This window comes from Podarcis melisellensis, assembly GCF_964234715.1.
Source record: "Podarcis melisellensis genome assembly, chromosome: 14".
Classification (NCBI taxonomy): Eukaryota; Metazoa; Chordata; class Lepidosauria; order Squamata; family Lacertidae; genus Podarcis; species Podarcis melisellensis.
Window position 1 is genome coordinate 7,735,822 of NC_138546.1, and position 13,178 is coordinate 7,748,999.

The window sequence follows — 13,178 nt, forward strand, 5'->3', positions numbered from 1 at the left end:
ATGTTGTAACTCTGAGAATGCCTCTTCCTTGTCTGGATGGCATGCGAATGTGTGCAGAAACACAGCTGACATTACAAAGGTAACATTTGCAATTGTTCTTCTGCTGTCTCCAGCCCTATCTGCCAGACAGTGCCACCCATTAAACTGGTTGCAAGTAAGAAGGCAATGAGGTGAGTGCTGGCTGATCACTGTGGTGCTCCACTGACGCAAAAGGACAATTCTCCACTGCAAACCCAATAGTAGTAGTAGTAGTAGTAGTAGTAGTAGTAGTAATAATAATAATAATAATAATAATAATAATAATAATAATAATAATAATATTTATACCCCACCCATCTGGCTGGGTTTCCCTAGCCACTCTGGGCAGCTTACAGCATATATCGAAACACAATAAAACATCAAACATTAAAAACTTCCCGACAGAGGACTGCCTTCCGATGTCTTCTGTCTCCTCTGTACCTCCCTCTTAAAGGTAAAGGGACCCCTGACCGTTAGGTCCCGTCGTGGCCGACTCTGGGGTTGTGGTGCTCATCTCGCTTTACTGGCCGAGGAAGTCGGCATACAGCTTCCGGGTCACATGGCTAGCATGACTAAGCCGCTTCTGGCAAACCAGAGCAACTCACGGAAACACTGTTTACCTTCCCGCCGGAGCTGTACCTATTTATCTACTTGCACTTTGACGTGCTTTCGAACTGCTAGGTGGACAGGAGCAGGGACCGAGCAATAGGAGCTCACCACGTCATGGGCATTTGAACTGCTGATCGGCAAGTCCTAGGCTCTGTGGTTTAACCCACAGTGCCACCCGCTTCCTGTGCCTCCCTCTTAGCATCTGCCTAATGGTAGGCTCAGCTTTGTACCTCCAGGGTGTCAGCCAGGGGTCTTTTCCTGCTACATGGTCCATTTAACTGGAGGTGGGGGGTTTCTACTCCACCACTGAGCTAGGGTCCCCTCCCTAGCCACATAGCCAGTTGCACCAAGAAATACCTTCTTTCTGTAGTTTTATGAATATGCTAGCCATGAAGCCTATGTTCTACCTCCACTGTCAGGTGGGCCATTGGAATGATCCATCAGGGCTTGTCTTACATTCCTATGCATTGGAAAATACCAAGAGCAGGGAAAGACGCCAATATGCAGAAGGCAACGGCAAGGCACAAAGCAAATAGTGCATGCTCTGTGCTCCGTGCATGAAATTCAAAAGCTATTTTAAGAAATGGAACCGAGTAATTGTTTCTGCTTCTCTTTCGTGAGCCCCAAGGCCTTACCTTCTCCCACGACCGGGTTTGATTTAGCACAATGACCACCAGTCTGGGGTGCGCCTGGTAGCCATCTTCGGTGAAGGATAAATCCCTGCCTTCCCAGGTCACATTCATCATAAACCTAGAGAGAAAGGAAACGTTCAAAGGGAAATTAATGAGCTGTCCAACGGTTAATGAGCAAGCTAATTCAGTCATTGGATTAGCTCCGACGAAACATGCACCATAAATCCTCTCTTTGCTCTTTTTGGGGGGCTGAAACCAAATCCGCCATGTACGCGCTGGGGAATTAGTCCCATTAAGATCGGCGGCGCTTAATTCCTCTGTAAGTGTGGTTTTGCAGTCAAAGCCTGCAGGGCTAAAGGGACCAAGAGGCTGTTCCTTTGAAGTGACGGCCAAGCCATTATGCAGATGTGCCCAATTCTGCAAAGCGCGGGCCATTTCTTATCCCGCCACATAATAAGTTAGACTATGAGAGATGAGCCAGTATGAATGGTCTGGAGAGCATCCACTGCTTCTGCTGGGCTGCTGCAAAGTCCCTGCACTAGCCAGGGCAGCGGAGTGTATTGGACAGAGAGCATATTCGAGAAGATCATCCCCTCACCCCTTTCCAATATCTGTGGGACCTTCAGAAAAGGAGTGGCCAAATTGTGGCCAGATTGAAAATATCATTTATCGCTGGACCTGCAAGGAAAAGTACAGCAGTGAGCAGATGTGCAAGACGATGCACGATTAATTTAGCAGTCCATGCGGCACACATCCAGGATTTCAATCTGTGTTCTGCCCTGAAGAGAGAGATGCCTGTGCTTTCGAAAAGGGGTCGTGATGGTAAACGAAGCCTGTTGCAGATAATAACACACCTAAAGCACACAATAATGATTCTGATAAAAAACCTGCATCTGTGATTTTGCAGCTAAGTGCCACTGGGAGTGTGATACCGCGATACAGAAAGGGAGAAATGGTTGTGACAGTAAAAAGACGGGCTTTATTCATTTGCGCCAAGCATCCGTTAGCTTATGCTGCAGTTGCGCTTGTTTACCCAGTGGGATCTGATGAGAATTTATTACCTGTTTAGATCTTGAGCTGGCTTTTCCATAAACCCCAGCACAGCTTACAAATGTCAAAGGCATCGCTCATTCAAAGTTTTTGAAGCAAAATGCGAAAGAACACAATTCAACGCCTATAACTGTAACAACAGCAGAGTAGAGGCAATTTCAGAAGGCTTCGGGCCACTAAACATTGAACAAGGGAGTTTCAAATACCAAGCAGAGAGAGAAAGAGAGAGGGCACGCTAGATGGATTCTTCCACAGTTTTGTCTCACCACCAAAAAGTCTCTGCCTCTGGTACCCAAACAATATATCTCTAGTGGTGATGGGATGCAGAGACAGGCAGAGACATGACTGTGGAGACCAGGGCTGGTTCATAGGGGAGGTGGTGATTCAGAATATATCCTCATCCTTGATTGTTCAGGCCAATAGCACTGGGACTTGTATCACACTTGCAAACAGATACACAACGAATGAAGATGCCTAAAGCTCCACATGGCTCAATCCAGTTGTGTGGCTGCACTGAACGCTCCAGTGTGTGCATTTTGGACCAGTTGCTGTTTCCAAACTGCCTTTAACTACAGCTCCACATAGGTCTCCTGACAACAAGACTGGGAAACCTTTTTGCTGCTCCAGGAGGTCTTTGCATGTGATGTTCTTGGGGGGTGAAATGTCAGTGGTGGGAAATGACAGAGGCAAAAGCGGGTGGAGGAGCAATTACGAAAGTTGTACAGGTGGCTAATACATACCCTCCAACATATGGAATAATATGTTCCATATGATAATATGGAAACAGTGAGAGATAATAAGGAAACAGCCCATTAGCCAATGAGGCACTGCCCCACCAACTTCACTCAGCCAGACCCCACCTGTTTGCCTTCTCCCTTACAGCCTCCAGGAGGCAGCACTGCATGACAGCTTCCTCCTCCAGGGTCTCAGTGTTGCCCTTGCAGAACTCAAGAAGGCAGGAAGATGGCGCCAAAACTAGAACTAAGTTAGCTCTGCCTGCGATCAGCTCTGCTGCCACCTACTGTTGGCCTCCCAGCCTTCCACACAAGTCCAGTTGCAACGAACACCAGCCGTCCCAGCAATTCTTCCCAGTCCCCTTCTAAGGCTCATGGAATTAGTTTCATGGATCACAGATCTGAACCAGCGAGAAAAAGGGGCTGTTAATTTTAGTTTATTCTAATATCTTTTTTAGGCAATCTTTCATTTCATTATTTCTTGAAATCTCATTCATAACACTTTCCAGAGCCTTTCTTGAAATATGCTGCAAGGTACAGTGGCGTAGCATGGGGGGTGCAGGGGGGGCCGGCCGCAATATCTGGGGGTTAGGGGGCACAAATCCACGGGTTAGGGGGTGCAAATTACTTGCCTTGCCCCGGGTGCTGACAACCCACGCTACGCCACTGGCAAGGTATATGATACAGGAAAGCTGCTTCTTTGTTGATTCCAGAGATTCAGCCGTTCCTCCTGCGAACAAAGCTTTGGTTCAGCTACGCAGCAAATCGGAAATGTGTTCAAGCACAGGCTGAGCTGAAAAATCAACCAAATCCCCCATCGGACAGCCTCCTTGCAGGGTATAGCAGGGCTAGCTAGGAAGAAAGCAAGGCCCAATCTGCATTATACATTTGAAGCAGTATCATGCCACTTTAAATGATCGTGGCTCCCCGCACCCCCACAAAAACGGAATCCTGGGTAGTGTCATTTGTTAATGGTGCTGGGAGTTGTTAACAGGCAAAACGCAGCAACTTTAAAATAATGCACATCCCTATGTCATTATGGTCTGGCTCAGGCATATGCATAAGTCGTTGGTTCTTGGGAGCATCAACTTGCACGTATGAATGAGGCCAGCAAAAAACAAAAGAACCTTGCCCATTACCAAAGAGCAGGAGAGCAATTTCTCAAGCCTGGAAAGCTATTAAGCCCATGTTCGGTTTTATGCTAGTAATAGATTGTTCCAATCATGTTTTGCCTAGCTCTGTAGCAACTGGGAAAATGGATTTGCTGGTTTTTGATCGGCAGAAACAGCACACTGTACCCAAAATAAATCTTTACAGATGTTATCAAATAATGTAGTGTTGGTTCTAAGTCTTCGACACTGGTGGGAGATTTCTAGAATGCTGTTTCTGAACATTTAAACCAAACAGCTCCCCCCCCCCCTTCTGGATTATGATTATGAGAACAAGAGAAGATCCCATCTAGTCCAGCATCCTGTTTTCACAGTGGTCCACCAGATTCCTCTATGGGAAGTCTGCAAGCAGGCGTACATCCCCTCTCAGCCTCTTGGCTCTTCATCTCAGCTCTCACCCAGGTGCCCAACAAAACTTCCACAAAATCTCACAATGAAGAGGGGTCCTGGAAGCTGCTGACATCATCCTAGGCTTATATGTGTAGTCACCTAGCTGGATGGAGCTTCCTCAACCTTCTCATTCAGCACTCAATCCACCCATCGTAAGAAGAGCTCTGCTGGATCAGACCACTGGCCCATCTAGTCTAGCATCCTGTTCTCTCAGCAGCAGGGGAGCAGGTGGTGCTGTGGTCTAAACCACTGAGCCTCTTGGGCTTGCTGATCAGAAGGTCGGCGGTTCGAATCCTCATGATGGGGTGAGCTCCCATTGCTCTGTCCCAGCTCCTGCCAACCTAGCAGTTAGAAAGCACGCCAGTGCAAGTAGATAAATAGGTACTGCTGCAGCCGGAAGGTAAACGGCGTTTCTGTGCGCTCTGATTTCTGTCATGGTGTGCCGTTGCTCCAGAAGTGGTTTAGTCATGCTGGCCACATGACCTGGAAAACTGTCTGTGGGCAAATGCCAGCTCCCTCGGACTGAAAGCAAGATGAGCGCCACAACCCCATAGTCGCCTTTGGCTGGACTTAACCGTCCAGGGGTCCTTTACCTTTTACCCTTACATCTCACAGCAGCCAATCCCCCAGGGTGTCTTCCAACTCTACAATTCTATGATCCTATGAATCTGTTGGAAACCCACAAATAGGACACAAGCACAAGAGCAGTCTCCCATACCTTCCAACATTTATCTGATGAAAATAGGGGTGTCCTATTCCATCATAATAATTCTATTATTTATACTCCAGCCACCTGACTGGCTTGTCCCAGTCACTCTGGGAGGCTTCCAACATATATGAAAACATACTAAAACATTAAACATTTAAGAATTCCCTATACAGGGCTGCCTTCAGATGCCTTTCAAAGGTTGTATAGTTGAGTATAGCCCTTGGCTCAGGAGTCACATAACACTATATCCTTCAACATTTCTCTGATGAAAATCAGGATGTCCTAAGGAAAAGTGGGATATTCTGGGATCAAATCAGAAACTGGGACTGCTTCTGTAAATCTGAGGCTGAGCCTGGAAAATAGGGACACTCAGAGAGTCTGCTTTCCCCTTCTGCAGCCTCCAACATCTTGCATTCAGCTATACTCAACACACACTGTTCTTCGCTTCACCAGGTTCAGTTTGGTGGGTTTTTTGGCTGATCCAAAAGATGGCAAATAGCACATCCTTTCACACACAGTTCTTTCCCTGGCCTCCACACACATTTCCCTTTCCAGCTGCTTTCTCAGCATACCTCAGAAACGCACATTGTTTCTCTCTTCCCGGAGAGCTTCAACCAGCCCACGAGAGATCACAATATTTTTTTTAAAAAAAATAGTCATTGGCAGAGGCGCTTTAGAACAAAACTTCTGAACCACAATGCCATCAGTCAGTCAGTGAAAGAGCTATTAGTTATCACACAAAAATGCAGACTTTAGGAGCAATCCTGTGTACGAGAAGCTGACATAAACCAGGCTGGTGTAAAGTTAAAATGGATCTAGACCTCGTTCTGCTATTTCCACTCTGCCTAAGCCTGGCAGGGGAGGGAAACAAGCCGTTAAAATAGTGGTCTGTGACAGGATTCCAGGTCACATGGCTGAGACGAATGGTTTGGGATTTTCACGGGCACACATCTTCAGCAGTGTTATAAAAATTCTAAGGTCTCAAATACAGAATAAATATTCATAAATGCACACGTATCTAAATATATGAACCATGTGTCGGAAATAGTATGGGAGAGCAACCCTGAAGCCATTTTGACTCTCCCAATGACCTCAAATATTCCTCTGCAGTAAGGGAGGCAAATGGGGAAAGCCTTCCCACTGTCTTTTTGCTTGCAAATCCTGTCTTAAGGCTGCATTTGTGTATGAATAGAGTGAGCCTGTGACCTGGATTCAAGAATGAAAGCAGGCATAGGCAAACTCGGCCCTCCAGATGTTTTGGGACTACAACTTCCATCATCCCTGGCTAACAGGACCAGTGGTCAGGGATGATGGGAATTGTAGTCCCAAACATCTGGAGGGTCGAGTTTGCCTGTGCCTGAACTAAAGTATTAACCATCACAAAAGAATGGCCAGATTGACCAGGTAATGCAATCAGTGACCATTATCAGGTATCCTGGCAGGCAGGATTTCTGCTGTAGACCTCCTCCTTCTGTGATGTATGTATGATGTTTTTGGCAGGTTGTCTTGGGCTACAGTGTGGGCAATTTCAAAATTCTATATAAGGGCTTGCGCACCATTGTTCTGAGTTCTATCCTCCCTCCTGCGTGTGGCGAGTGAGGACCCTCTTGCAACAGTTAATAAAGATCAAGCTTACTAGCCGCTTTGCTTCTCAATATACTCTGGTTGGCCTCTGTTATTTTCTCCTACCGATAGGGAACCCACTTATGGACTCCATATGGGCTCTTGGCTATGCCATAAGTGAAAAGGAGCAGTTTTTTTTCCCTCCTTTATAACAGCTGAGTCAGTTTAGGGACTTCACAGCAACGGAGCCAGGAATCAGACGGCTCAGCCCAGAAGCGCCAACTTCTGAAAAAGATTGTGGGCACCCAACACAACATCCTGACATTATGCCTGTAATGCTGCAAGGAGCCGGAGGGGGGTGGCAGCACAGCCCCAGGGGCCGGTGGAAAGGAAAGACTGGGGAAACCATCCCCCCACCCCCGCCAGTGGCGGCAGCAGCAGCAGGAGGAGTTTTTGGCTACTAAGCCACACCGACTTTGCTCCAGTATTGGCATCCTCTTCCTCCTCCTGTTGGACCACTGACTGGGGGCTGCTTCCCTCCCCCATGTGGCAGGAGGAGGAGCGACCAGGTACCAAAGCCATTTCGCGCCCGGCTCCATGTTCCCCCTCCTCCACCCTCTGAACATTGGGAGGACCTGTCCCACTAAGAGAAAAGCATTGGGGAATGATGTCATTATACATTATATCTGTTGCAGATATAATGGGGGGAATGGATTGTAAATAAATGAATACAAAATACCTGTTACTTAAGAGAAGTGTTGAAGCCGCAAAGAGATAGAGGGAAGTCAAACTAATATAGCAGAGATTCAAACTACCGGTAGTTTTCCAGAGCAGAAAGAAAGTGACAAGAAAGAAAGAAAGAAAGAAAGAAAGAAAGAAAGAAAGAAAGAAAGAAAGAAAGAAAGAAAGAAAGAAAGAAAGGAAAATGCATTTCTTTCTGAGAACCTGGTGTATAGAATATTTAAATTAGTGTTTGTATCCTTTGAACAATTTTGTGTACTTGACAAATTCTTTTTTGCATTTCCCCCTCTTTTCTATTTATTTTCTTTTTATATTTCTACTTCTTTCTTTTCTTTGTATTTTTAGGTATCTGGATGCAATGTTCAACTGATTTGTTTTTGTAAAAAAAATGCAATAAAGATTTTTAAAAAGCATTGGGAAATGATATATAATGAATTAAAAAAAAAGTTTAAGATAACTTGTTTTTTTTAAAAAAAACAGAAGTTTTTTTGTCAGGAATCATAGGTGCAGAACTACCAAAAGAAAAGAAAAGACTGTTTATGTATACTACAACAGCAGCACGGATGTTCTTAGCCCATGGATGGAAAGAAGATAAAGTACCAACCAAAGAAGAACCGCAGAGTAAGTTGATGGATTATGCCGAAATGACAAGAATGATGGGAAAGATGAGAAATCAGGAAGACCAAATATTTGTGAAAGAATGGAATAACTTTATAATATATTTGAGAGACCACCGTAAACAGATGAGCTCATTAGCAGGAATACAATGACACTTGTAAAGTAACACAAACTTTGGAAACTATGGATGCTTATTAGACAGATTACAGTAAAAGATCCAGAAATGAAAGATTGACTTGGAACCCAGGGAGGGAAGGAGGGAGGTCCAAAGGTTTGAGGAACCTTTTGTTTTATTTTTATTTTTTAATGGTTGTTGTTGTTGTTGTTGTTTAGTCATTTAGTCGTGTCCGACTCTCCATGGCCCCATGGACCAGAGCACGCCAGGCACTCCTGTCTTCCACTGCCTCCCGCAGTATGGTCAAACTCATGCTGGTAGCTTCGAGAACACTGTCCCACCATCTCATCCTCTGCTGTCCCCTTCTCCTTGTGCCCTCCATCTTTCCCAGCACCAGGGTCTTTTCCAGGGAGTCTTCTCTTCTCATGAGGTGGCCAAAGTGTTGGAGCCTCAGCTTCAAGATCTGTCCTTCCAGTGACCACTCAGGGCTGATTTCCTTCAGAATGGATAGGTTGGATCTTCTTGCAGTCCATGGGACTCTCAAGAGTCTCCTCCAGCACCATAATTCAAAACCATATAATGGTTATATATGTTATGCATTAACATTATGAAAAACCAAATGAACAAAATTTCGAAAAAGAAAGAAAGAAAAAGCATTGGGGTCCCCAAACTGCCTTAGCCCCTAGGAGTTGGTGCCTATGGCTCATCCATAGATCTGTTCCAGCTGTTCCCCCTAGGGTTTTCCCCATAGTCAAGCAGAAAGATACATTTTAGCAGAGAGAATTTCCAGAGTGTTGCACCCCATTCTGCGTGAAACGGTTTTGCTTGATCTGTGTGCTGCTAAGGCAAGCACAGAAAGAGTACCTGGGATATATTTATCTCTATCAACCAAGAAGTAACAGATTCCCTCCCTACTGTGAAAAGAAAGAAAGAAACTGTCTCAAGAACCTCTTAAAGGCGGAGGGAAAAAATCCCTATCCCTAGAGGAATGATACAGGCAACACTACAATACGTAGGGAACAATATATTCCAACCCCTCTCTGCCCACAAATGCATCAATGACAATTTGCAGGCATTCTAGCAAATCTCACCTCTAAATATGCTATGGGCATGGGCTGAAATCTCAAAGCAGTCAGTGTGTTCCTCTTTCTGTCAATAGATTTAAAGATAAAATGGACTGGAAGACCATAATCAGATGTAACAGGACAATAAAACGGCGAGAACTGCAAAAAGTTTGAATATAACATCTAGTTAACCAAAGGCCTATATCCCCGTAACTTTATTTCGCAGCTGTATGAGTAGCAGCCTCAGTGGCACCAGGAAGAACTCTGTAACTGATTATGCATTTATTTATTTTAATGAAAGAATTGCTTTCCCAGATCAAATCAAAACCAAAGGAACATTGAAAGATGCTTTAGTGGGTCAGACTACTGGGTCATCTGGCTCAATATTGCCTGCACAGACTGGCAGTGGCCTGCCAGGATTTCAGTTAATTGTCTCTTCCAGTACTACCTGGAGATACTGGGAATTGAAACTGGGACCTTCTGCGTGCAAAGCAGATGCTCTACAGGTGAGCCTTGGTCCTTCTCTTAATCCACCAACCATTCCATCTTCCCATCTATTTCATAGAATCATAGAGTTGGAAGAGACCACAAGGGTGATCGAGTCCAACCCCCTGCCAAGCAGGAAACACCATCAGAGCACTCCTGACATATGGTTGTCAAGCCTCTGCTTAAAGACCTCCAAAGAAGGAGACTCCACCACACTCCTTGGCAGCAAATTCCACTGTCGAACAGCTCTTACTGTCAGGAAGTTCTTCCTAATGTTGAGGTGGAATCTTCTTTCTTGTAGTTTGGATCCATTGCTCCGTGTCCGCTTCTCTGGAGCAGCAGAAAACAATCTTTCTCCCTCCTCTATGTCACATCCTTTTATATATTTGAACATAGCTATCATATCACCCCTTAACCTCCTCTTCTCCAGGCTAAACATGCCCAGCTCCCTTAGCCGTTCCTCATAAGGCATCATTTCCAGGCCTTTGACCATTTTGGTTGCCCTCCTCTGGACACGTTCCAGTTTGTCAGTGTCCTTCTTGAACTGTGGTGCCCAGATTTCAGCATCCTGTTCTCACAATTGCCAGCTGGATGCTTCCAAGAAACCAGCAAGGATGATGTAAGCACAATAGCACTCTTTCGCTCATGATCTCAGCAACTAGGACCCTCGTACCTACGGGGCCGCCTCTCCTGGTATGCCTCACGGAGGACCTTAAGGTCCACAAATAACAACACTTTGGAGATCCCGAGCCACAAGGTGGTTAGAGTGGTCTCAACTAGGGCCAGGGCCTTTTCAGTACTTTTCAGTACTTCAGATGTCTTCTAAAGGTTGTACAGATATTTACCGGTAGCTCAGGGATCGCATAACTCCATAGCCTGCAACATTTCTCCAAAGAAAACAGGGACATCCTACCATACCCTCCAACATTTAACTGATGGAAATAGAGAGATTCTGGAATCAGATCAGAAACTGGGCCGGCTTCTGTAAATCCGGGACTGTCCTTGGAAAATAGGCACGCTAGGAGGGTCTAAGACTTACCAAGTTACATGCTGTCTAGTCACAAAAATAATAGCAGATTTGAATTCCACACACCCCAGAATAAGACCCCTCAATGAATAAATTTGCAAAAATTAAGTTTCACATCCTAAAATGACCTGCAGCAGATCCCAGCTTCAACCTCTGCAATTAGGGGCAAAGCTCAGTGGCAGAGCATTTCCTGTTATAGAGAAGGCCCCAGACACAATTCTTGGCATCTCCAGGTAAAGTTTGGCTTGTCTGCCATTTGCAACCAGGAATTCCCACTGTGTAGGCCAGGGACAGGGACATGGGTGGCCTAGGGCTTGCCGATCAGAAGGTCAGTGGTTCAAATCCCCGCGATGGGACGAGCTCCTGTTGTTCGGTGCCTGCTGCTGCCAACCTAGCAGTTCAAAAGCATGTCAAAGTGCAAGTAGATAAACAGGGAAGGTAAACGGCATTTTCGTGCCCTGCTCTGGTTCGCCAGAAGTGGCTTAGTCATGCTGGCCACATGACCCGGAAGCTGTACGCCGGCTCCCTCGGCCAATAAAGTGAGATGAGCGCCGCCACCCCAGAGTCGGCCACGACTGGACCTAATGGTCAGGGGTTCTTTACCTAGGCCAGGGACATAGAATCTGTGGCCCTCCAGATGTTGTTGGAGTCCAGCTCCCATCAGTCCCAGCCAGAATGGCCCAACAGTCAGGGATTATGGGAGTTGTAATATAGCAGCACTTGACGTTTCCATCCTGCTTAGCGTTGACAATACCGATCTAGCTGAACGGACTCGATAGAAGGCTGCTTCTTACAACCCTCTGAACTTCCTATTGCTTTGTTCCCCCATGTTAACATTTGGATTTGACACCAAACGAACCAGAGTCTGCCCTGGAGAAGGATGTCAGAGAACCAGGTCCAATCGTTGAAAAGAAACTTTTCCATATAAACTCTTAATGGGATTATTAAAAACGTGTGCGATTTCAACGGCGATTCAGAAAAGCAATGGAGACACCTTGTGGCCAGTTACGGTAATACAATAAAAATGATTAGCAGGAACGCTGAATCGAAAGCAAAGGAGAAACAAGTGGCTGTTTGCAGACCATCAAGAGCCTATGTTGAAAGCAAACAGAACAACCCACTCTGTGCACGTCAACGTGGAAATGTGGAAACTTTTCTCCGAAGCAGGGAGACCAGAAACGGTCTGAGACTTTTGACCCAGTTTGCAAACATACTATTCAAACAGATGCAGGCATTGCCATTACATCTTCTGATGAGCTAAAACAGGCTTCCTCAAACTCAGTCCTTGAGATGTTTTTGGCCTACAACTCCCATGATCCCTAGCTAGCAGAACCAGTGGTCAGGGATGATGGGAGATGTAGTCTCAGAACATCTGGAGGGCCAAGGTTGAGGAAGCCTGAGCTAAAACAAGGGTAGGAGATCTTTCTGGTCCTGCTTCAGGGAGAACCTTCTGGGGTCTGGTGGGACCAGAGGCAAAAGTGGAAGGACCCACAGATGGGACTTTTAACTTCCTACATTCTACACACATACAAGTAGTAGTAGTAGTAGTAGTAGTAGTAATAATAATAATAATAATAATAATAATAATAATAATAATAATAATATACCCTGTCCAACTGGCTGGGTTTCCCCAGCCACTCTGGGCGGCTCCCAACAAAATATTAAAAGCACAATAAAACTTCTAACATTAAAAACTTCCCATAACACGGCTGCCTTCAGATGTCTTCCAAAAGTCAGATAGTTGTTTATTTCCTTGACATCTGGTAGGAGGGTGTTCCTCAGGGCGGGTGCCACCACTGAGAAGGCCCTCTGCCTGGTTCCCTGTAACTTCGCTTCTCGCAGTTAGGCAACTGCCAGAAGGGCCTCTGAGCTGGACCTCAGTGTCCAGGCTGAACAATGGGAGTGAAGATGCTCCTTCAGGTATACTGGGCTTTAAAGGTCAGCACCAGCAGTTTGAATTTTGCCCAGAAACATACTGGGAGCCAATGTAGGTCTTTCAGGACCAGTGTTATGTGGTCTCGTCAGCCGCCCCCAGTCACCAGTCTAGCTGCCACATTCTGGATGAGTTGCAGTTTCCAGGTCACCTTCAAAGGTAGCCCCACATAGAGTGCATTGCAGTAGTCCAAGCAGGAGATAACCAGAGCATGCACCACTCTGGTGAGACTGTCTGCAGGCAGGTAGGGTCTCAGCCTGTGTACCAGATGGAGCTGGTAGATAACTGCTCTGGACACAGAATTGACCTGCGCCTCCATG

The 13,178-nt window shown here is 45.9% G+C and overlaps 1 protein-coding gene across 2 annotated transcripts in view; it reads right to left on the reverse strand.

Moving 5' to 3' along the window:
• The window catches only part of GRIN2A (glutamate ionotropic receptor NMDA type subunit 2A), a 221,617-nt gene that overhangs the window by 57,242 nt on the left and 151,197 nt on the right, over window positions 1-13,178 (reverse strand). For both annotated transcript variants that reach the window (XM_081889073.1, XM_081889072.1), the window contains exon 5: window positions 1,263-1,377. In XM_081889073.1, coding sequence (XP_081745199.1) covers window positions 1,263-1,377 — 115 coding nt within the window. The remainder of the gene's footprint in view (window positions 1-1,262; window positions 1,378-13,178) is intronic.